This window comes from Daktulosphaira vitifoliae, unplaced genomic scaffold (genome assembly GCF_025091365.1).
Source record: "Daktulosphaira vitifoliae isolate Bord-2020 unplaced genomic scaffold, ASM2509136v1 Scaffold_3, whole genome shotgun sequence".
In the NCBI taxonomy this organism is placed as follows: Eukaryota; Metazoa; Arthropoda; class Insecta; order Hemiptera; family Phylloxeridae; genus Daktulosphaira; species Daktulosphaira vitifoliae.
Genome location: NW_026099574.1, coordinates 35,781,671 through 35,807,204, shown reverse-complemented (window position 1 = coordinate 35,807,204; position 25,534 = coordinate 35,781,671). Strand labels below are relative to the sequence as shown.

The 25,534-nt window shown below is 35.4% G+C and overlaps 2 protein-coding genes across 2 annotated transcripts in view; one reads left to right on the top strand and one right to left on the bottom strand.

The window, feature by feature from the left end:
* The window catches only part of LOC126902989 (autophagy-related protein 16-1-like), a 90,662-nt gene extending 67,679 nt beyond the window's left edge, over positions 1-22,983 (bottom strand). Inside the window, exons 1-4 of the mRNA XM_050680840.1 lie at positions 22,955-22,983; positions 22,436-22,589; positions 22,265-22,370; positions 22,060-22,202 (exon numbers count right to left, since the gene is read on the bottom strand). Of these exons, the coding sequence (XP_050536797.1) occupies positions 22,060-22,202; positions 22,265-22,370; positions 22,436-22,589; positions 22,955-22,968 (417 nt within the window). The 5' untranslated portion in view covers positions 22,969-22,983. The remainder of the gene's footprint in view (positions 1-22,059; positions 22,203-22,264; positions 22,371-22,435; positions 22,590-22,954) is intronic.
* LOC126902988 (uncharacterized) lies at positions 2,621-22,001 on the top strand. Its single transcript, XM_050680839.1, has 6 exons — positions 2,621-2,904; positions 13,529-13,819; positions 15,111-15,312; positions 17,839-18,175; positions 19,610-20,281; positions 20,345-22,001. Exons 1-6 carry the CDS (start codon positions 2,901-2,903, stop codon positions 20,900-20,902), a joined length of 2,064 nt encoding a protein of 687 aa, XP_050536796.1. The 5' UTR covers positions 2,621-2,900; the 3' UTR covers positions 20,903-22,001.
* Positions 22,984-25,534: the final 2,551 nt, after the last annotated feature.

The following is a 25,534-nucleotide window of genomic DNA, read 5'->3' as shown; positions in this document are numbered from 1 at the left end:
AATGGAAAACACGTGTCTATAAATTGTACATTTTTTATACTTTTATGACTATAAAAGGTAAAAATTCCGTATGAAATTGTTTATAAATATATGGCAACACCAATCTATAATTAGCAATTTTATCATAATTAATAGTAAAAATTTGAATTATTTTTAACCAAATACGTTATTTGAATATGATTTTTCTTCGTTAATACTAAAATATTAATTTTCATTCAGAAATAAAGCAAGTTTTTTTTAAAAAATAAACATCAAAAGCCTTATGGATTTCAGGGAAGGTACAAATCAATGAATTTTGTTTACACGCCGACAAAAATATTAACATGAATTGCCCAAATTTTTGGAAAAACTAAAGAAAAAAGAACGCTAAGTTGTGGTCGGGTAAAACATTAGAGTCGGCGTCGAGATTTATTTGTTTACTTAGGCGGTGTGCTTAACTATTAACAGGTGCACAACATTATAATGGTTACAGTACGGGGGTGGCCAACATGAATTATATTAAGTGTTCTCTCCGATCGCATTTCCAAAACAATTGTCTAACGGTTGATGACGTGCATATTATATTGAAAACCGATTTAATGTATTAAAAATGTGTCGAAACAACAATAATTGTCAGTACTCGAGCATACTCTTTTAAGACAATGTGCCGGGTGTCATTGATAAGTAACGGATCACTCGGGAATCGAGATGGGTTCTATTATCCTATCACATACATAACATACATGAAGTGCTGCGGATACATTGTGGAACTCACTGTTTTTTTAAGTGCATGATACACGTTTTTGTTCCAATTCGACATCATGGACGATTAATACCCACAACACCGAATACAATACATCGTATTAGGCATATATGCAGATGTGATTCTCAAATAAATTTTTAGTATCACATTACAAACAACTGTTGATAGCGTATATGGACAGTGTCTATTGGTCGTTATAAGCAAAAATGTTTCTTCACGATTTAGTAGTTAACCGCGGGCAAACTGAAATAAAAGTAAAAAAAACAATTCCTTAACTCTATGTAATTACTGTCATTTGAGTATGTATCTAAACGGCACGATAATATATATCTATCTCATATTGAGAGAATATGCATCTAAACGATTTGACCTAAATGGAAACAACCGTTGACCATATTGAAACAAAAAGAATGTCGAATAAAATAATGTGTACCTTGAATGATTACCATTAGCATGACAAAATAAATGTATAGTTCAACTTACAATCAAATTTAAACAATTTAAGCGCACAAAAATGGACAAATAATTTCTTTACTTGGTTCTAGTGCGGTATCTAAATGTATATATATATATTGTTTGCTCTTTTTATATAACTCCTTATAATTAAGCGAATAAACCACACGTTTTTAAAATATTTTTTTATTAAGCTTCATCGCTATAATTTCGAATTACGAAAAAAACAAAACGATGTTCATTTAAACTATTCGCATTCGTGCGGTTCTAACACATGGCATCCATCTAACATTACTCAAGTTGCGGTCAAACGCCTTAAAATATAATAATTATATTTGCAAATAAAAATGTGTTGTCTTCCGACGCCCTCGAGCGTTTTCGTTCAATATCAGCCACACGCGTTAAATAAACACATATCAGACAATAGTACCAAGTGCACTAGAAAAACGAGGAATTTTAAGGAAGTTTACGATTAACAAACGATTGTTTGCAGAACAATCAAATCTGAAATGTCAAAGCGGAAATATCGGCGAATGGCGACCGTAAAATACACGGGCGAGGTACGCCAACTCTTTTAGGGAGACCACCGTATTGCTTTAAAGGTCGCACAAAGTCCGTTAATTTTTTGTTACGCGAAAAGTGCGATAGATTGATGAACTTATTACGTGTAACTCACACGTACGTGCAACAGTGACAACACGTGAAATTACTTGAAAACAGTTGCACGTGTGATTGAAACCCAGTGCATGGGCGGGCCCGATATGCTCATCTACTTGTCACGACCTTCGGAGGTCTCGACCTCATCTGCGTTCATTCACATAACGAGCACATAATATGGTTATTAACGGGACGAAACGCACCCCGGCGATGAGCAGATTATCTGTTGGTGCGCGACCTTTGCCGTATTTGGATCCGACAATGTTGCGCTAATGAAGTGTTCGGAGCACAACACTATGTAAAACACTTTGGACTTGCACACACGACAAACAAATTGCACGTTAATTTCATGAAAATAAATGTTGCGTCCGTAATAAGAGGCGGCAGTGCGTGTCGCGGGGTCACTAGCCTGGCCGTTGCTCCACTGTCCCGTGCAAATGGTTCGCGGCGGATTGCAGTAATAGTGTTTTTAGGTGAACACAACGCTTGACACTTTTGTCACGTGTGCACCCGATGGCGACGGTAATAAGCGGGTTGAAATAGAATCGTTAATTAAGACGCCTACGCGTTCCACCGGTGCCGAGAACGAGTTGCGCTACCACCGGCGCGGTCGTTCCACGCGGAAGCGTTTCTGCGAGTCGTGACGTCAGCTCGCGGATGGATCGGAAGTGTAGTGTGGCCACCACCGCCACGTATTTGAGCGCGTGGAAGGGGGTCCAGGATGGACCGGCCCGGTCGGCGACCAGCGATGTCTGCAACGATCGGGTCTTCAATAGTCCGTAGCTAGTGGACTGGCGAAGGCCAAGGTCTTGAAGTCTCGTACCATCCAAAACATTGCCGTTGTTATTTTAACTCCAATTTTATTTTCGTATCTCCGTTGACGTACACGTCGTTATTCGATACAATATCGGTCCAGTGTTGTTTACTCGTTAATTTATTACTTTTTAACGAAAATACAGTGCGTTTTTTGCGCGTCCGCCACCGCGGAAGACAAGCTATCGATAAAACACAAGCAAAATCAACTTGCCCTCGGATTTTTCAATTCCAAATGGGTAAGCTTAAAATTTATACGTCTACTTTAATAATAAAAATAAAACTTTTGAGTTTGTTATACATACATTTTATTAGTTTTGAGTAAATATATTTAATACTATTATCAGAAACTGTTGTTCATAGAAATTAAACTTTACGTAATAGTTTTTTTTAAATTATACTCGTCATCATAACGCAAAAGCAAAATAATATTTTTTTAGTGTATAGAAGTTTTTTTTTTTTTTTTTACAAGGAAAAACATATTTTTCCAAACTCGTATAGTTCCTGACAGATCATTTATGATCTGTCAGGAACTATAGTAAAAAAAACATTATTACGCGACACGGTTAACACGCATTTAAAAAACTATAAAAGCACTGGTCGTAAAACATTCTTCAGCGACACTATTGGGACTTGAGAATTTTCGGAAAGAAACTAGGTAAACAAGTTTGACCGAGGATTTATCATCTTCTAATAAATTTATCGAGGAGACGGTTATGTAACATATTAAAGACCTCATTACAAATAACTGGAATACTTTTTAATTTTAACGGAATAATGTCTAGTGTTCGGGGTCACTAAAGAATACAAACGGTCGTTTAATTAAATCTATTAAGGATAACGCCGAAATAGCTTTACTCTAGCGGGAAATCTAATCGGTGGGGCCGACACGCAGCAGTGGTACATTACAATCCACGAAACTCAGAATACAAGAATTAAAATCATTTGATAATAAATCCGTTTAATAACCGTATCAATGGCATCGCGTATTCGACATCTTAATTGAAAATGCGTTGAATCGGTTCTGCCGCACAGATACAACAATGTAACAGTATGCAACGGAAATTTCGCGACCACTTAGTTGGAGTCTGCACAGTTTCATAACTATCGGTAGGATTTTATAATAATAAAGTTGCTCGGCTGAGTAATATCTAGTCTGCAATAGCAACTGGTCTTTACGATCTTTCGTTAATTAATAGACGCAACAACTTCGTGTAACGGCAGTTTTACTCCATAAATATCAAAAAAAAAATAAAGTAATAATAAAGTACTATAAAAACAGTCAGAATTGAAAGATGTTTTTTTGCCCTGTGATCGTACGCAAATCAGTAACGGATTATACTTCTGGCCTACGATCATGTCTCACACACGTCTGCGTAGATAATAGAATCACTTAACTAATTTTTTCACAACAATATCATTTACTTCACCGTAATCGGTATGAGTCAACCGCGTTAAAATTGGCGAATGATAAAAACTGATCGATTTTCGGTGACCGAATTTTCGGATTCATAAAAAGCACAATAATCGTTCAGACCTAATAGTTACGTGTTGGTCAAAAATCGAGGTATAATATAAAAAATGCGCGCGTGGTATTTGTTGATCGTGTAGAACGTCGTATACAATGTGTAATCGCGTAAAACATCCAATGTATAGTTTTTAATTTCGAGTGCGAAATTTTCCTTTTATTTGAAGAAAGAATAAATACCTAACGGACAGTAGTACAGGGACAATGGTTCGGGTGGGAAGTAGAAGCAAAACGCGAGTAATGAGTGTCAAAAGGCTCTCTATTAACAAATGTATCACATGACGACTGCACGTCCCCGATCGGAATATAATATAACAACAAATGAAAATAATACAACAAAAAACTGAGTGTTTGGACAGCAAGGCCAAATACACGTATATATTCGACAGCAGTATATGTGTGTCAACAATTAGACGGCCGACCAAAGTGATCCGATTCTCACGGCAAAAAAATAAAATCGAACGTCAAAACAAAAACGGTGTTTTCCGGATAAAAAACGAAATGCGATCAAATAAAAATAAAATCTCGTAATATAAATATAGTTTGTGCATAACGATAAATGACCACGTGCCCGAAGGATTCCTTTAAAATAAACTGCATTTTTGCAATAAGTCCCGTTACGCATTCTTTTGCAGTATTTTATATTTTGCTCTGCACATTTCCGAAGGTAGAATTCCTCTGGAATAAATTGAACTACTAGTTAAATTAATCAAATAACTGATCCGTCGGATCAATGATAACTGCTCAATTCAACTGTATAGTGTATTTTTTTATGCATTGCTACACTGCGTAATCTTCAACAGTAAAGGCAATTCTAATAATAACGTCAGATAAGAAAAGCAACTCAGAAATTTGTATACGAATCTAATCACAGCATTACAAATAGTATAATATAGCCGAAAACAGTAAATTGTTAGTATTTAGTACGTGTTAAACTGAACTATTTTTTTCCCCAACTTTAGAATTAAAAAAAATTAACAAATACTAAATTTTAAGCTGAAAAAATTGAAAACATTTCAAAATTCAATCTGTTAACGAACTTGTAAAGTTCAATGTTACTATGTAATTTCATAAACATAGCAATCACAATGTATCTTTCATTGTTTATGCCCCATAAAGGTTTATGCAACGTAATATTTATCATTGTACACATTTGAACATTATGTGAAATATGACAGGTCATAAACAAGAGCATTAGTGAGATAATATAAAATAAATCGGCAAAGTCAATAGCGTTTTTATTTTTTACATGTTTTAAAAAACAATATGCAGATTAACTATGTTCGAAAAAGATGAACGATCTGATCACACAGCTATTTATTAGTGTGCAATTAACACAAATACCATGTCATAATTAAAAAACAAGAAAAACAGAATATTGACGGACGCAGACATTAGTAAGAAAATGACACAGTTCCAACGGCTCGTACACCACGGGAATCGATAAGTTACTTAAACTAAACTCTTCATTGTTCACCGGACGCATTCCAACCGATTCGAGATTGACATTATCTATTTTGACATTCGCTCTGACGCTAATCCGGCTGGCCAAATCTCGTGAGAAAACCTCTCGCTGAGACTCTGTTAAATTTACATCAGTCCCGAAGTCTCACGGTAACATCAACGGTCGTACACAAATGTGCCGACACAGTAACGACTACTGGATGGCTTATTAATATCTCATATGAGTATGCTCGTTTATGATTTGCTCACTATGTTTCTTTTTGTCGAAGTCGCGAGGCAAGCCAACTTGGCGATAATCGAATTTGCGTTCGCTTTATTATAATTTCTTTTTTTTTCCCTCCGAAAAAAAAATTCCACAACCCGAATTACGTGCCGGACAACAATCGATGCGTATTCGTTGCCATAAGTGTATAATAATGTATACAGAATAGAGTAACGGACTAACAATTAAAAACGTTTACGCGCCAGCGGCCGTTGTGTACGTGATTTTAATTTGGCCATCTCGAATTCCCCGTCTTCTCCTACACACAATGTTTTTGCGTTCAGAACTACATAGCGAGTCCCGTTGGTCTTTGTGCGCCAATGAACGTCGACTAATAATAATAATAATAATAATATATGTATATGTACATGAAAAACACATTAAATTGTCTTTCACAGTGTGAACGCACGTGCTGACAATTTCCATGTGCAAACGAGTCAATCACAGGAATACGATTTTCGATTCGGAATTTTTTATTATTTTTTCATCACCTATTTCTAGTATAATTTTACCGTAAGGCATAACTTTCAATTCCGTTAAAACAATACTCGATTATCTCAGCATCGAAAATTGACAATAGATGACCTCAGACAACACAATTGGGCGGTGTTACAGTAGCGGATTCGTTTAAACCGTTTCGATCGATTAATTATAACGATAACGTACAATAATACACACTCACATAATTGCCACGGAGCATATTAAGTACACCATAAAAATAATCATAAAACAACTGCCAAATGAATATAAATTATATCTTTGATGACTCTTAAAGACCGTTTGAATTCATTCAACATGATTTAAATACTTTATGCACATATCAATCACATAATATCTTCTCTATCGTCCATTCGCATAATGAACACGTTAAATTTTTGCTCATAGAACTTTCTCAATGTATTTTACGATGCTTTATTGTCAGTTGTTGTTACACCGAACGACAGCCGAGATCTTATCTATTGTTCTCGAGACTATGAGTACAAGAAGGTGTATCAGTTGCACGGTAGAATAATAGAAGACACTAAAAAACTCGTGCTACTTGATTTCGGGTGATTAATGGTCGGTCGGTGACGACAATTAGCGAGTGTACACTCTGTTTGTACACATGAACTCATCTACACTTATGAAGCCGTATAACCATAGGAAGGCGACCGCTATTAATCAACGTCACGTTAGCGCCTCGTTTTGTTTATTTTCCTCTTTTTCATCCGTTTATTACTGTTATTTGCACTCCAACAATGTTTTTCACATACATATCCCACAAGTACGTGTACATAAGTATATGTGCGATCGATGAAAGCAACGAGTCTACAATTGATGTGTCTGACGAGCATAACATTAAGTAGTCGAAGGAAAAGAACTGGACACGAACTTTTCGTGTAAAATAATTAATTTTATTTATGAAGAACTAATCGGTAATTAATTTTTATCAAAACACGAGAATATTATATTCATCAGACACCGGTGAAAAATAATTTCTCACGAACTTGCTAATAAGTTGCTCATTTAATGTTATAAAAAAGACACGACTGTTGTTTAATATACTCAACACTCCGGTTTTTATTCATAATTTTACACTCGGTAGACAAGTTATAATAATAATTATTATTATTATTATTACAGTAACAGTAACAGTATTACGCGTTCCTTCAATTTAGGTTTATCAAAGTCACTGACATGACTATAGTGATACACATAAAAACAAAAAGTAAACAAATCAAAAATAATTCGACTAATTCTCTTTAAAGGCATCGTCTGTTTAACGGCGACTTAAATATTATCGGTGTAAACTGAAAACTTAAAACGCGTTCAGATGGTACCTTAAAAAGAAAAGCCTCAAATGGATGCGGTTTGCAGGGTAAAGGTAAACGTTACAACCGGATGCACTTATCGATTAAAAGGTCTTGTATAGTCGATAACAGACTTAAACGAAACCACACAGTGTAAAAGGCACGAACTCTGCGACCCTCTTATATCATACAAAGACAATGGCAGCGCGAAAAACAAATATCGATAATACTGAACAAACTGCAACGGGGAAGATACGGCACGAAGAACTAACGATTTATTTCGAAAGCCTTCAGAAGGTTGCTGGTAACGGTACACGGCGATCGTATGTGTGAATCGACAGAGAACGCGGCGATTCCTCCTTTCTACTTCCCCTCACGCTTCGCCACCATCGTCGCTGCACCGGCATTCAATTATAATCGCGTTTACCGCCGAACGGCCAGGTACAACAGCAACACAACAATAATATAGTAATAACATTGCATACCACACACTCACAAATTGACCGTTCGCTCACTCGATTAACCGAAATTTCCTCGACGATAATCGTTGGACTGTGTGAGCCAAACGATTTGGAGCAAACGTTAATGCAACGATATTATCGCGTGGATCGGCTAGGAGAAGAGTCTACTCGGTGCCCCCCGCCGAACGGACTATAGTCGCGCTGTTAGACACAGAAGTTATTAATTATTTTTGCGAGCGAGACTTTGCACAAATGAACTCTGAGGTCTCTTGTGATGATCGCATCNAATGAACCCTGAGGTCTCTTGTGATGATCGCATCAATTATTGCTACAACCGCTCGCGTATTGTTCAGGGAAAACCGTGCGAATTGCCGTGGGCGATCTCGTTGTAGGGGATTAATGAGGCAATACGTCTTCCATTCAAGTCCAGAGAGTTCACACAACGTCAAAAGTCCTAAACATTCAAAAAACATTCATTGGGCCTCCGTCGACTCTTTACACTACTACTAATGGATTTTCGCGTGGGGAGGAGAAGATGAGAACGAAAACAACGCTACGGTAAGTTTGGCGAACAAATACCGTCACGTATACCGGCGACCGATAGTGGTAACAGTAGTTACAGCATTACTGTGTTTGTGTTCCATTCGGCTGAAGACGAAATGAGGAGGGAAGGGGATAAATGGGTACGCCGGACAACAAAAAAAATGCTCGAAAATGCATATCCGTCATAATAATAAATGTGCAAGCGATCGCTGCCAGATCGATAACCGACCCGGACCACCTTTTATATTCTCACCTGGTTACAAAACTCTGAAAATATACTACCGCGAATTTGAAGAAGTGTTGAGCAGTAAAAATAATATAATATAATTACTACTGGTGAGCGTTAAAAAAACGTAACGCTGAAAACGATAAATTCATTATAGGAATATTCAGTCACAAAAAAGTATGCATAATTAATTAGACGGCGTAAATACTTAATGAAAACCATAGGCTGTTGAATGGAGCAGATATCTCATGGCAAACGAATAGTTATAAAATATCTAATACATTACGGCGCCACCAGAGCAAATGGTTAATGAGCTACTGTATAACAGTATCGTTTCTTCGAGTAATTAATAAAAACAACAATAACACGTATGATGACGATACGCTCTTTGAACATCATACGCGGAATTGGTTATTATTAGTCACGTCACAATAAGACAACCGCTACAGCATCTTCTTGTTCCGAGTAATATTATTGTCAAGTGTTGAAACGTGAGCAAAACCTAAAAATCGATGGTATGCAACGTACACTCGGCAAATATCAATTAATAATAAGCGTTCGATATTAATGATCACAAGTAATTACCTCAAAGGGACAGTCACCATTGTGTTTTAAGGTCAAAGCATCGAATTTCGACAGACGAAGAACATCATATCTTATGTTATTAATGAACAGACAAGTCGGTCACGTTTTTTGTGCGACTCAAAATTTTCAATAAAACACAACCGGAGAGATGTACCCCAGTCATTAATAATAATTGTATACTTGATTACTGCAAGTCTGACACCGACCGTGAAGAAAGCGACAGCGGAAACGGCTGCTAATTGGACGTCTGGCGTAACTCTGGCGGACATTATTTAAACAGCACTACCGTTCAATAGTTTTGGAATATTCTCAAAATTAGCGTTACTTTATTGAGGCAATTACGTTGCAAAAACGTAGTGGGTATTGATGTTATACTTAGTGGTGATGGAGACAAAACGGCATTAGCGCACATGTTGTTTTCATCGTTTAAGTACCCCGTCCAAAACACAGAGAATAATTTTACACTCAAAAAAGTCATAGTGCCAGACTACCGATTTTCCGTTTACTTGCCAATTAAAATCAAATGTATGTTATTTATTTTTCGTTACGTTTTTGTTTCTCTACTCGGAACGAATCGTCTCGTAGTAATTTCATAGAAATTAATGACACTGATGTTTTATTATTCTCACTTGTGCAAAAATTTCGTCCTCTTTTTTTTCACTTTAGCGAAAAACCATAATAATAATAAAAAACCGAGCGGTACTATATCATTTCAAACGCCGCCGCTTTTATGTCCGGCTTCGGAGAGCTTTGGACCTAATACATATTAGTCGTTAATGAATGCCATTACACAGTTATTAACGCCAGAGGTGCATTAAAAACTGTTAATCGTACACAAAACACGTTTCTCACGGTGATCAGTCGGCGAGGGCGAGAATAACATAAAATTATAATTTTACTAGGTATGCTAATAATACTATGGGCGGCTGTCAGAGCTTTACTGACGGCGATAATTTTCATTCGTATAATTTATTTGCCAACGTTATATTTTCACGCGTTAAAAAAACATCATCTACCGTATCGTGCGAAGTTCTATCGAATCAACAGCACTCCGATTAACACTTCCAGGGCGGCATTCTTCTGAACAATGCGAATCATAAAAAATATTGACGTTTGTGGATTATGATAACAAGTATGGATATCTGCGCAATGCAATTTAAAAAACGTCAAAATACACAATGGTTTATGACGACGACGACGACGACAAAGAAAGTGGACGACTTCAAGTGGATGGCGAAATCACACAGTGGTGGAGACGTGCAATCGTCCTAAATAAAAAACCAAGAGACACAGAGACTGTGTATAATTGTGTTTTCGTTATTATTTATTTATTATTATTATATTGTATAGATGTACATTTTATACGATATAAAGGTGCAGGCCTAGTCGATTATTTACACTGGCCAAACAGAACTCGGACGGATATAGATTGTTTCACGATCTGCAGTGGTCTCTTTTTATTCGATTTCGTTATTGTTATTATTATTGCAGTGCTACTACTACTACCGCGTGCTCCTGTCTAGGTGTCACGAAAACTTTATTTTTCAATTACACCAACGTGAATGCATTTTCGTACCAATCAGATGTGGGTCAAGAACACTGGTAAGGTACAAAGGACATTTATTTTTCCGAGATGCACACCGGCACCAATAGATTGTCGGCGGAATCCGACACAAGAGTGATAATAACGTGTAACAACCACGTGTAGTGGACGCTTCTCATTAAAAGTAAAAAAACTGGTTCCGCGACGCGCCTCGGGGGAAGTATACGAACTCTTGCCCGTTATATCATGTGTCTGATCGTGTGCGTAAATTTATCGTACAATAAACCAACTCGATTTGTGCTTTACCAAACATTTAAAGATCCAACAGTTGTTTTTTCTCGGACAATCCTACGACGTTTATAGTCGACACAACTTTTACATCGTCAAACGTGCCAACGGTTAACAGAATAACAGTTATTGCGATTTTTCTATTTAGTAAAATATCGTAAAAAAGAAACGAGACGATTATCCGTCTGGTACGCGTTTTGAATGAAAACAAACACGAGACGAGCATCCATTGTGAGCTATATCAATATTGTTATGAACATCTCTTGGGATGATAGTTTTTTGTTTGGTCGCTCCGAGGAATATATTATTACTGTACACATCTTCACCGCGTCGTCATTGTTCTTGGACAAAAGCAAATTGTTAACATTATTAACGTGTATCGCCTTGTTTACTACTGTTTTCTATGGCCAACGTTAATCGACTAAATAATAATATATCAGCAAATGAAGACTACCAGGATAGGGGAAATCAACGTGTCCATCATACTTTTATCTGACACATATTTTGCTCGTGTCGTCATGATCATCATTACCCGATTTCGATGGTATTTAACGGTAAAACTTTACACGAGTGGCTACACAATAAATAATAGTGTGGTTTTTTTTTTGCGCGCACACATACACTCGTCATCGTCTCGAGTGTTAAAAATAAAGAAATATTGCGCATATTATTACATTGTTGTTATTACAGGCATCAAAATATTTTTATTTAACTTTCCGACGAGCCGACAACCGTCTCACGCGTAGTTATCTTACTGTAGTAACTAACCCGTTATGTGTCGCACACGCCATTGAAGCGGAGCACTTGTCTATGTGAAGTTCAATCAAAACCCACGTGTAAACGTCGGACACACTTTGCATTGTCTAAACTAGGCGCATCTACGCACTTGAATCTAAGGGACATCAATTACACAATATTTCTCGTTCTTTATCAGACACAAAACAAGTACAAAAAGTGTACACGACATACATTAGTTGACAAAAAATTCTAGTTCCGGCGAGTAATACGATTTTTGGTCATGTCACAGTCGCGAAAAAACGTATTTTGTTGAAAAATATTATTCTTGGTGTAATAATATTGTGGAGATGATCCAAGTAAATTTATTCGTAGGTTTCGTCACCGGAAAATATTGCTGACCCAGCCAAACGTTGATAATTCTGCCGACAATGACCTCCACAATACCCGAGGCTATCATTAAACACCCTACGCACACGCGGCGCAGTGTTTATTATTGCCAACTATAAACCAAACATTTTTTTTCCGGTACCTAAACTTAATTTTCGTGCAAAATTCAAAACTCGCTCGAAACAGTTTTACTGTTTTAACTTTTTTCTACACCAATAATATTTAAAAAATTCACTGTGATGTTAATGCATCCGTAGGTGGTATACATTTTAACATTAGTTCACTACGTCCTACATAAGTACTTGTCTACCTCTTTTGCTGTAGTCTCTTAGTTAAACAGTACTAATACTGGTAACTTGATTTTTTTAGATAATGATATTTAGGGCGAATTAACATACACATTAAAATGTCAACAGCGAAAATGATTAATTTAGTTGAACATAATCAACGTGTTATACAAGTTATTAATATAATGGGGTGATAAAACGTTTTAGATATTCGTTAACTAATGAGGTGTGCTAAAGAAATATTTTTTCATAGAAAAATATGCTCACTTTTATCCCCATAAATTAAAAAATAGCCAGCACACTATTTATTCCTGAATGACATTTTAAATCAAATGGATATTTTGATCAAGCTATAAACTGTTACGGTCAAGATTAAAAAAAAAATTAACCATCGGTCATCTTACTTTGTACGTTTGCTGATAGATGTCCGTTAGAACTGACTTTAAGAAGTAGACTAGGTAATTTCAGTAGGCTACATAATTACATTAGGACAGGTTCACGAGCTAATAAAATTTTTATTTTATTAAATTTAACTTAATGTGACCATTTACTAGTGATATTCGTATAAAAATATACTGAAAACTGGCAATAAATATTTTATTGACGCGCATCTTACGTTGTGTGGGCTTTGCATATCATCTCCACAAACGGATAGATTCGCCTCGTTCCTCGTCATTTTTTAACAACCGCATATTTGCTTTAGACTTCCGTAAGATTTGGTATTCGTTTAATCAATCATATTGTTGATTTTTGTTTATTAGGCATGACCCAAAAGAACACGGCGTTTTACGCTTGCGCCATAATGATGGCCGCAATGGCGTCGACAGCGATGACAGCCACGTCCCTTCAAGACTGCGAAGCTGACATGATCGGATTCGAGCTGGTCACAGGATACGTTTTCACGGCACCGGATCATCTATTGGACAACATACCCGGCACACTGATGTTGACCGACTGTCTGGAAGCGTGTCAGGCCAACGACACGTGCTATTCGGTCAACTACGAAACGGGACTTTGCGTGATGTTCTCGTCCAACGCCGATGCGTTTCCGGGTAAGTAGTCATACACTAAAAGCCTTACAAGAGTCCGTCACTGTAATTAGAGAACCTATCCGCTGGTCGACCACGGGGGACATTCATGTAATGTCGTGTACACTGTCTAACGCCATAAACGGGTANACACACATCCATGTCGTGTACACTGTCTAACGCCATAAACGGGTAGCGCCGGACGCAGCGTATAGCGTGGGAGTCACCGTCGGTTTCGAATGCAGACGCGACGCCCCCCGGGGGGAGGGGGGGGTCATGTCGGCAGTACGACCGTCGTGACGTACCCGAGAAGTCTTGAACCAGTCGGAGCTTTATGTGTGTGCGTCCGTTTCGCTTGCAAGTATCGACCTATCGTCGACAATAATCAATTCGAGAATTGCTAAACGTTACTATGAAGAAGAGAATAAATACTGACGCACAACACGGTCGGAGGAAGAAATTTCACGACATCGTCTATAACAAACCAGAATCTTCTTTCAAACAAAAGTGCACATCATACGTACCCTTTTAGTATTGAAAATTATCAAACGCATCTCGTTCGCTCGGTAGCCTACAATACTAATCGACGTATACTTTCACACGCGCTATTTATAGTAATGATACCTTCTCATAAATTAATTACTCTGGTAATTTTCTCAGGAAGTGCATAAAAAGTCTATTAAGACTTTTAATTATACCGATGTACGGCTAGCGGAGCTATTAAAAATGAATAATACATAAACAATGCGAGTGCATGTGCTTTTAAGACTCGGCCGGTAACAGCAAGTGGTACGATTAAAATTAGCGGCGTTTGCGAAACTAAGTACGGCGCACACGGCTACTTGATAGTTTAGATGATTTTCTAGTGCAAATCATTCTCAAGATGCAGCAGGTATTAATTAAACGCGAAATAGGTTATAGTTTTAAAACCGAATCGATTATTATTCAACGTCACGGCCATTTGTCATTACTGTTCGAATACGTGGTACACTCTTCTGACCGATTTTGAATATTTTTAATAGAGTAAATTCTCTCGGAAATCACAGTTATTGGACGAAAAAAGTATTGAATCGAGATTACACATTTTCACACCGAGTTAAAGGCTTTCCTGCAAACTAATCTGCACCTCACGTTTTTCCATCCCGGCGTGTACGTACTTTATTACACATACTAATGGCCGCGACTTTCTAAACGGTCAATAAGTATCACGTTCGGTATGCCCAGATACGATTTTATACATATCTCAACAGCAACAACGGACTCTGTAATGTTCACGATTTTCCTACTGTAACTTGTTATTTATTTTGTGTTACAGGCGCGTTGAGCAAATCGCAGTTTCCCGTGTTTACGATATACGCACAGAAAACTTGCTTGGGTATAAAACCATGTGAAAGAGCGTGGTGCTTCGACCGCGTGCAAGGATACAAACTCAAAGGATTCGGCAAAAAGAAGTTGCCTGCCACAACACGACAGGACTGTTTAGAATTATGTCTAGGAGAAAGAGAGTTCTCTTGTCGGTAAGTCAATAGATATCTATATAATAAATATGTTGAGTTTATACCGTGAGATTTTTTTTTTACGGTCGATAACGTAAACATAGTGCTATTTTTCTTATCTCGCCATCAAATGGGATAGTATTTTGAGGGTTTCAAATGATTACCTATTTTTGCCACGGGCTTTTTATCAAACGGTGACGTTTACTTGGTTTAGCTAAATTAACCACAAACTCGACTGCATTGTTCGCAACGATCACGACCTGTTAACAATGGACAAAACGACCGCTTAAGCGCTCAAGCGCACGCACTCACTCCTTAACGGTATTCAAATTCAAGAGGGAACCATATACAACAAATTGGATATTTCATTTTTTTTTACGATAAATCCATGTTCCGTTGCATTTCTTCTTTCATACAATGCAACACTTGAAATCGTTTAAAAGCGGACCGTTTAGCGCACGTACGCAAACAAAAGTGATAATGCGGGTGCATTAGTCACGTGTTATAAACTCGCATGTTATATTAACTATTAACAGAAAATTTTTTTTTCTTATTTCCATTTTCTCTCTTAACGGATTCCCGAAAACAATCTCGCTAGACGCTATTCAATAAAATGAAATGAATAAAAAAAATTTGATTCGCAACAAAACTATTCACATGTCAACGCAGTACTCGCCCGCCCACGCACGCGATTAATTTCAATAGTGTGCAATTAACGTATTGTCAAAAACTGCCTGCTGTTTTTACCCCAGTTCTCCATTCATCTCGGATCGATTGACATGCACGCCCGTAATTATCCCGTTTCATAGAATTTTCCGACCGCTTATAATAATAATATAGGCTACTCAAGTACACTGCACTCGCGTTTAACATACAATGGTAATGACACTGGCACAAATGATTGGCGTGTATAAAACGGATATATATATATATATATATGTATGAATTGCGAAAACATTTCTCATGTATACTATTCACGGGCGTATTATTGTCGTCAATCATAAACGAAAATAACCTTAAGTAGATTATTGTATTTTTTCTACAATTGCGTCATATCGATATTTTTCCATTGAAAATCCTCAAATCCATCAGCGCAATATTTAGACCATCCAGTCCTCTCATACGATGTCACGACAAGAAAAAACAGATGTTTTTTCAAGCCTCACGCCCGTGAAGATGAGACCCGGGAAGACGACATAGTTTATTTTCCATACAAAAACAACACAAACATAAAATTTATGTTCATCTTATGACTCTACGAGTTATGCCTATTTAATAGGTATAACCTGTGTAGGGTCATCAGACGGACCGGACGATTGTCATCGGAATTACAATGTAATAAAAAGATGAGTAAAAAAACCGGTCGAATAAAATATTAGTTTTTTCGTCATTGCCCTACTGACCTTGTGTTAATTTTCTCGTTTCCACGTTATAATTTGCGAAAATTTAAAGCGAGATTCCTAAAGCCGGACAATAATTTCGTTTTTCTCTGAATTTTTTTCATTTATGTTAACCGCATAGCTACTACGAATAATTTACACTCTGATATTCAATTCAAAATAAATTCCTACAGATATACTGCGGCGGTGGTAACTGAACTTGTGTACGCGTCAAAAAAAAAAAATTATGACTAGTTACTACAGTTATCAGTAACTGTATACTTTCATAAGCGTTTTAATTTATAAATGTAAATACGACCAGAAACACTCTTTGCTGATAGATCAGTAAAATATGTACGTCTCTACCGAATAATATATTATAGTTGTTATAAACACCCTTCAGATTAATGAGATCGAATTATTTGTATAAACTTTTCATAAGCGACAAAAATAGTTCTAATGTTGCAATTCAACTCTTTTTCGGCTCTTGTAACTCTGTTGATAATAAACACTCAATTAAACATTAAACGGTTATACTAAACATAAAATTGTGTTACTATACTGTGGCGTTTGTCCAATTTGCTATAGAAATGATGGATCGTTGCCACTACATTATTATATGGCGGTCGTACAATAATTTACGATGACTCAATAGATTTTGAAGAATAACACACATGCGAATCATATTATCGTTCCTTTCGTAATATTTTTGCCTTACAAATGCATTAAATCTCATTTCGATAGTATTCAGTATTAATGTAATTGATGATAGAAAAACTGCTTGAACCCTAAAACTTTTGTTCTATCGGTTTGATAGGTTAGTTACACACAATAAATATTCATAACAGACATCAAAAGTTTTAATATTTATTACTATCAATGTTATTAAATCAGTATTATTATTAGTAATAATTAAAACGGAGCTGTCGTCACACCAAGTAGTAAACACAATAAAAATAACGAAAACCGATGGCGTCGACTAATATCTTCATATTATAGCCGACGCAGGTGCATTAATCGTACATGGTTTTTATGTGCCTAACAAATCTAACCGGTTTATATGAATTATATGTGTTCTATCTAAATACATATTTACCAATTAACTCTTCTAAATATATACTTGACTGTTTTCAATTAAAAAAAACCTACAAACAATTTCTTGTTTCAGATCGGCCAATTACTATAACAGTACGGGCGAATGCGAACTTTCGGACATGGATAGGATGACCGTTGCTGGACAAGGACAATTCGAACCGACCACCTCTGTGGATTACTTAGAAAACAACTGCGTAGACGAACCCATAAAACTGTGTGAATTTAAAAAGTTCCCAGGTCGCATTCTTAAAACCGTAGACTCTGTTTACCAAGAAGTTAATTCGTTGGAAGACTGTAGGGAGCTTTGTCTTAACTCGCCCTATAGGTGCCATTCCTACGATTACGGCGATACGGGAGAACTTGTGTGCAGGCTCAGTCACCACTCCAGAGCAACTCTGGCTGATATTCAGGTATGCGTTTCTAATGTAGGCTATTTATTTTTTGTTGATATTAAAATATTGAAAAAAAGCGGAGTGTTTGTTTTGTTCACGAAACGCTACTCCTCGTTTATAATTAGTAGTACTTCTCAATGCCTCTTCCGATGATAATTGAATCGCAGCAGAAAAACGTGCATGCAATTAAATTAAACGTGAATATGATGTTACAAATTAAAACAGTTTATTTTTAAAAATATTTAATTAATAACAGTTATTTATAATAATCTTCGCGAACATTAGTGTATCCTGCAGTATTTTTAACTACTTTAATCACTATATTCTTTTCCCGTTCCGACTTACGTGTAAAGAAATCGATTTATTTTTAAGCTAATAATTTAACGGCAAAAAATAAACCGGAGTTGGTAACGCCAACAAAATAATTATACTTGAGTTGTTAACTTTGATCAATAACAGATATAATTTTTCAATTTCGACTTGGGATTTTTGGAAGCAACAATAAATTAGTGCGACTGGTTCTTTCTCGTTGTGTGTGCGATATCCGTTTCCAAACACGTTCGGCGGTTGTAACCCACATTCGTGTGGTGCCAAAAAAGGCATTCTTCTACACACGGAATACACAATATACAATAATACACTGCTAATAATTTGTAGAAATAATAACGAGCTACCGCCACGGTACGTTATCCCCGGGATGTCGGCGAGTCGCAGTGCTTCTCTGCTCTCCTCTTCGACGTACATTATATAGACATTAATAAATGTGCTGGCCCAGTTCTCGGTTGATTAGAATCGGTATGCCGATAAAAATTATGACACGAACGTGTACAATTTCTATTGCAATTTTCCGACAAGAATTCCAGAATAACATCATCTCCTACACTAAGTCACCAACAAATTAAAACTTATCGTATTTTCAGTTTTCATACAAATCGAGTTTTTTTTTTTTGTTGATTGGGAAAGTGATATGTGACAAAAACTGGACGTCCAGATGGTACACATACAAATAAGGGTCAGCGTGAAAAAAACTAATGTATATAAAATAAACAGTTTTCACCTTATAAAAGGAAGCTTTATCAAATTTGTCTAATCATTCAATTTAATTGATGTTAATTTAAAATTATATTTCGAGTATAAATTAAAAACTTCACCGTAGTTCATTTTTGAACCGTATGACCCATTCCTAAATGTATATAAAACACAATAATTATTTTCCACTTTCATTTTTCAATTTATTTTGCAATAACCCTATGTATGAACACTAAACAAATTTTTAAATTCATATTATTACATTAAATATGTTCAAAGGTAAATTCTTCTTGCCCGCATGTATAGGTCAACAACACTGTTAATTAGAAACCAAATATTGTACGGGTACTATTGATAATGAACCTATTATCATCATAACTATAGAGTTAACGGTTCAAAAACTAATGTTTTTAATGTTTTTAGGACCCATACTTGGAGGTTCCAGAAGCTTCGACATACGAATTGCACTCATGTTACAACATTAGCATCGAGTGTAGATCAGGAGACATGGTTGCCAAGATAAAGACTAGCAAACTGTTCAATGGTAAGATCTACGCTAAAGGTAACCCGAACTCTTGTGTTCAAGACGTTAAAGGAAGTCTGGAATTCGAATTGGAAATGGCGTACGATGACGTTGAGTGCAATGTTAAACAACAGGGTCTAGGAAGATACATGAACGACGTTATCATCCAACATCACGACACAATCATAACCAGTTCTGATCTGGGGGTAGCAATCACATGCCAATACGATCTAACAAACAAGACTGTATCCAACGAAGTAGACTTGGGAATACAAGGTGATCTTAAACCATCAATGACTGAAGAGGTAATCGTCGATTCACCAAACGTGGCTATGAAGATCACAGACAGGCAAGGCGCTGATGTTAAGCCGTCGGCCGAAGTGGGCGACCCATTGGCTTTACGATTCGAAATTTTGGACGCCAACAGCCCTTACGAAATATTTGTCAGAGAACTGGTAGCTATGGACGGTGTGGACTCCAGCGAAATCGTACTAATAGATGCCGACGGATGTCCCACGGATCACTTTATCATGGGCCCACTGTACAAGTCGTCAGACACCGGAAGTGGAAAGGTAAATAAAATAATATATATATATAACAATACTAAAAATTTACTGATGATTTAATTTCTTTAGATTCTCCTATCGTACTTCGATGCGTTCAAATTCCCGTCCTCTGAGGTAGTTCAATTCAGAGCCCTAGTCACGCCATGTATGCCCACTTGTGAACCAGTACAATGCGACCAAGAAGACGCGTCGGGAGAACTCCGATCGGTACACTCTTTTGGTAAACGCCGACGGAGGAGATCGGCCAACAACAATTCGTCGACAAATGCCAGAGACGACATGTTATTAGTACAGAGTATACAGATAACTGATAAATTCGGATTCGGTGCACAACAAGCATCGCCTGAAATGAAACCGGCCGATACCACTACAAATTACGTTAAACATCAAGATTTCAATTTCGACAACTTGTGCGTTAACCTATTCGGCGTTATCATATCCTGTATGGTATTTCTGGCTGTTCAAGTAGCTGTGCTCATAGCTTGGGCTTACGTGTGGAACCGCAAAAGGCCTATGGACCCATACCACCACCACCATGACGGTATGTCGGTTAGCATGAGCATACCAGTAGGACGGACGGACAGCATGTGCAAATTGTACGACACAGGGTACGCGAAACGGTACTGACGAGACACAAAGCTTTGATAGATAGTTTGCCATGACAGATTTTTTTTTTTTACCTTGATTTAATTAAGTATACAAATAACTGATATTTGTTAAACGTACTACGATAATCGATAGCACGATACTTTTCTTCGTAATTAACACGCTGCGCTCAATAACATCCTAAACGATTTCGATGTGTGCGACATAATTCTACGCGCATCACCGTAATACTAATTATAGGCTTCTTAAATTTAATTCTCAAGTCAAAGTTGTTTGATAATATGATAGCTGACTATCGTTATAATCAAAAATATAAAAGTACTTTATTCGTTAAAAAAAAAAAAGTCACTATCGATTTTGTTTATATAAAACTATTGCAACGTTATTTAACGTTTTAGTTAAAATTTTCATGATTTTAATCTAACAAAAATTATCTAATAAGAGATTCTTATTGATTTAAGTCTCTATTTTTGTTAGTCGAGGTACTTAAACAGTAACTTACTGAAAATATTTTCGAAAACGTGTAATATAAATTCTTATTGAAAATTTATTTATTTTCAACAGTACCTCAATTACTATACTAAACTATTAACTTAAAAGTTCTCTTAATTTAAAATTATTATTAGCGAACCAACTTAAATTATAATAGAATTAATAAGTTTTGGCATGTAAGTTTATAAAAGGCTGAAACGTATATGATTTTTCCGACGACGCAGTCAATTTGTAAATTTTATTTAATTTAGATATGCTTGGAAAAATGTAACGTTGTCGGAATCTTGTTTACGTTTCTTAAAGCTTAATTTTGACATATTTTTTTATTTATTTGTCGCACGTACAATAAAGGATATAGCAAAAAAAAAAAAATCTTATAAAATCTTCACATTTTATCCAACAATTAGTAGACCAAACTAATAAAAAAAAAAAAAATTGTCAAAAATATATCTTTAAGTAATTAATTATAAGTATCTACTCGTTTGTACTTTGAATTTATTTTGTACTTCAATATTTAATATTTATTATATTAGTCCTATGAATTATAAGCATAAAGAACATTTTTGATACTAATTTAATGCAATATTATTTCGTAAGGTAAACATAAAATAAATAATAAGCAATATTTAATTGTGCTGATATACTGGCGTTGTTATTTATCAACGATTATTGTCAGACTCACTTACCCTAAGACGTTGATCACTGACTGTCCAAACACGAGATGCCAAGTCATTAGACGCAGCTACAATCTGTCCTCCAGTACTGTCGAAGTCGACTGACATAACACCGGCATTGCTGCCAATTAACATACCTTTACACTCGGCAACACCTAAAAAAAATTCAACATTTTAATATCAGAGTGATTAATATTTTTAATAGGTATTTTTCTACCTTTGGATACGTCCCATAATTTAACCTTGCGATCTTCGCCACCGGTGGCTACCACGCGGTCCACTGGGCTCCATTTCACGGCACTGACCACCCCATCGTGAGCATCCTACAGAGTTTAAAACAAAGATCTATATCTAATATAACAGTAGTAATAACACTGCGGGTTCATACAAATCTAATGGAAGGTTTGCTCGGGATAGCAGACGGATGTGCCACTATTGGACCAACGCTGTTGCTTACGACCGTACACAAGCTTTCGGCAGATAAGCCTCGCATGTCTTTCGCCGCTTCTTTGAGCTCCTGTTGCATTTTAGCATTCCGTTTTCTGTGCAAAAATTAAAATTTTTAAAAATGTCAAACTATGTTCAAAGCCAAGATAAACCCAAACAATGTAGCATCAACAACACAATGCGAAATCGTGGATAAGATTCTAACGCTTTGGAACTTTTGCCGGGCATATTGAAAATTACAAAATTTTTAATCGGTGAACACTACTTGTTTTTCCTGTGTTTCTTTATATGAACGACTACGGAGAACTGAAAAACGGTTTGAAATACAAACTAGTCTTTTTAACTTCAAAACTTATAATGAAGGCAAAAAGAAACAGGATATAAGCGACTACGGGTTTAAAATGATACACAAATTAATTAAGGTACAGAGTTGGAAATATATTTATAGGCTCACATTTACCTTAGTTTATTCATGCCGTAGGAAATTTGAACGCCATGGAATGGAAACGCGACCGGCACTCATATATTTTTTGAACTTAAAAAAATTAAATACAAACAGTTATTCGGCAGCGGGTAGCTGAGCCATCACTACAGCATATATTTAAGAATTATAGCCGGCAAAAAAACTGGCTTGAGTCGTTATGTTTTAATTGAATTTTTTTTTTTTTTTTTGGNTTTACATTAGCGCAACGCTTGCGATGATTGTCAACCGACTGGCGGTGGCTCACCAGCGGCAGGCGTTCCATAATAAAGTTGTGTATATAATTATGTGCAATATTATAAAAATAGATACACGGCGCCCCGCCGAACAATTTTCACATGAGTTAAGCCTTTAATCGGCCGTAATAAAGCAAACACTTATTTGTTTCACTTTCATTTTTTTAAATATTAGCATTGTGTGTAGCTTGGTTTAATGAAAATCTGTTGTCTTCTAATGATTTTGCATTCTTAAGACGTGACAATGAAATAATTGTTATGATATACATTAGGCGATGAGTTACAATTTAAAAACCGACAATAGGAACAAATTAGAAAAACATTTTCTCAATTGCGTCACTATAATTTTAACTTGTTAATTTACTAAGAGCGTTTTTAGAGAAAATCATGTGATTAACAATTACTCTTTAATGAACATGAGTTTTATAATTTTAACGCACAACATAACATATCAAATTTTTAATAATTTGATTATTTTCAAATAGTATTTTAATAGATCTTGATTTGTAGCTTTTTTAACATTTTACGAGGTATGATAGTTCAGAATAATTTTAATTTAAGTCGATGTATTATTATTTTAATAAATTAAAATTATGCTTTTTTTACTAAATAACGACGATAATATTTATATTAAAATTATAGTATACAATTTAATATTTTAAAAAAATTGAGTAAAAGATTATCTGCTAAAAAAATCATTCCATATCCATCCATAATCATTGAACTCTGTCTCATTATACAATAAAAACATTTCATTGAGTAATCTAAGATGTTATTAAAGGCCATTAGAACCGAGTGAGTTCTACTTATTATATCTTTATGAAGAGGGTGCAGATGAATCTTTTTTTACTGGAACTACTAAACTTAATGTGCATTAATCATTAAAAACTAATTGAATAGATCAAGTAAAATGTTTTCGAAGAAGTTTAAGACGTTATATAAAACCGAAGAGATTGTTGGAATGTGGCGCTAGAATTGGCATTAAAAGCGTGAAAAATATTCAATATATTAATAGCTACTAAAATTGTATTTTATTTTTTGTCTCTATTATTAGTTGCACATACAATATGGAAATATGAAAATATTTTTGTTTTTGTTGGAATAAAACTGACTATTAATTATTCTTAATGTCTATGGACAATATTTACACATACTGCAAGCAGCATACGTTATTAGTTATGACGTATTATCTAATCTCTTTCACTAGTCATTGAAATATTTAGTTTATTTTCATATTGCATATTCCTTCAAGTCTCCAATTAAAACATATTTATAGGGAAAGAAAATATATCAAAATAATCAGCTATAATAATATTGAAATGAAAACCTTCTGACCTTTTTTCCAGATGTTATATTTCATTAATTTTTATTTAACTTTTTCGCTTCTACACTTGACACAATTAGTGTACATTCATTTAATAAATACAGTTTCATTACCTATGACATCTAATGAACAATTGAGATTTATAACTTAAAATGAAGCACATAGCACCAAAATAACTAAGAACACAGTTTATTTCCGATGACAATAATGCTAAAATTAAAAAAGTAAAATATAGTTATCCTTCAAAAATAAAAATTAGAGATAATCATTAGTAGTGGTAAGTAATTTTTTTAAGCTAACCATAAATCCACTGCCATAAATGTATACTATTTCAATTTACAAATATAATTAAACATATTTAAAATTACAGTTCAACCATCCTTAAAAAAAAAAGTTGAATATTGCATTTTCAAGGACTCACATAAATGAGCTAATATATCTCTTATATCTTCTGATTTAAAAGTATATTAATCCAATGAACTGTCTTAAATTTAAAAAAAAACTAAGGGCATCAATTAGGGTGAAGTAAGGTACATCTAAATACATTTTTTCTCTTAGAATAGGTAACACATTTTATTTTAAACTGAAACATTAAGGTCCTTATGTATATTTTTTCATATTAGATGCAAGTTTAAAATAAGAACTTGTACATTTATAAAAAAAAATGCATTTATAATTACCTAACTTCACCTTAGCCTCGCGAAAAATAATATTTCTCCTACTTTGCTTTTAATGATGACATAATAAATATGTACTAGATAATATATAAACATTTTAAACATAAGTACAGTACTAATTTAAATGACAGTAGCAACCATAAATAAAACTTATTAATGATTTTTGAGTAATTACTTGAGATTTACGTAATTTTTCTTCTAGTTTGGTAAAAGCCAGTTGAAGAGCTTGGTGTTCATCTTTCAAAACTTGATTAAGTTGTTTCAACTCATTGTTATTTTTCTGATATAATGATATTTCAGCTCGAAGACTTGATATTAATTT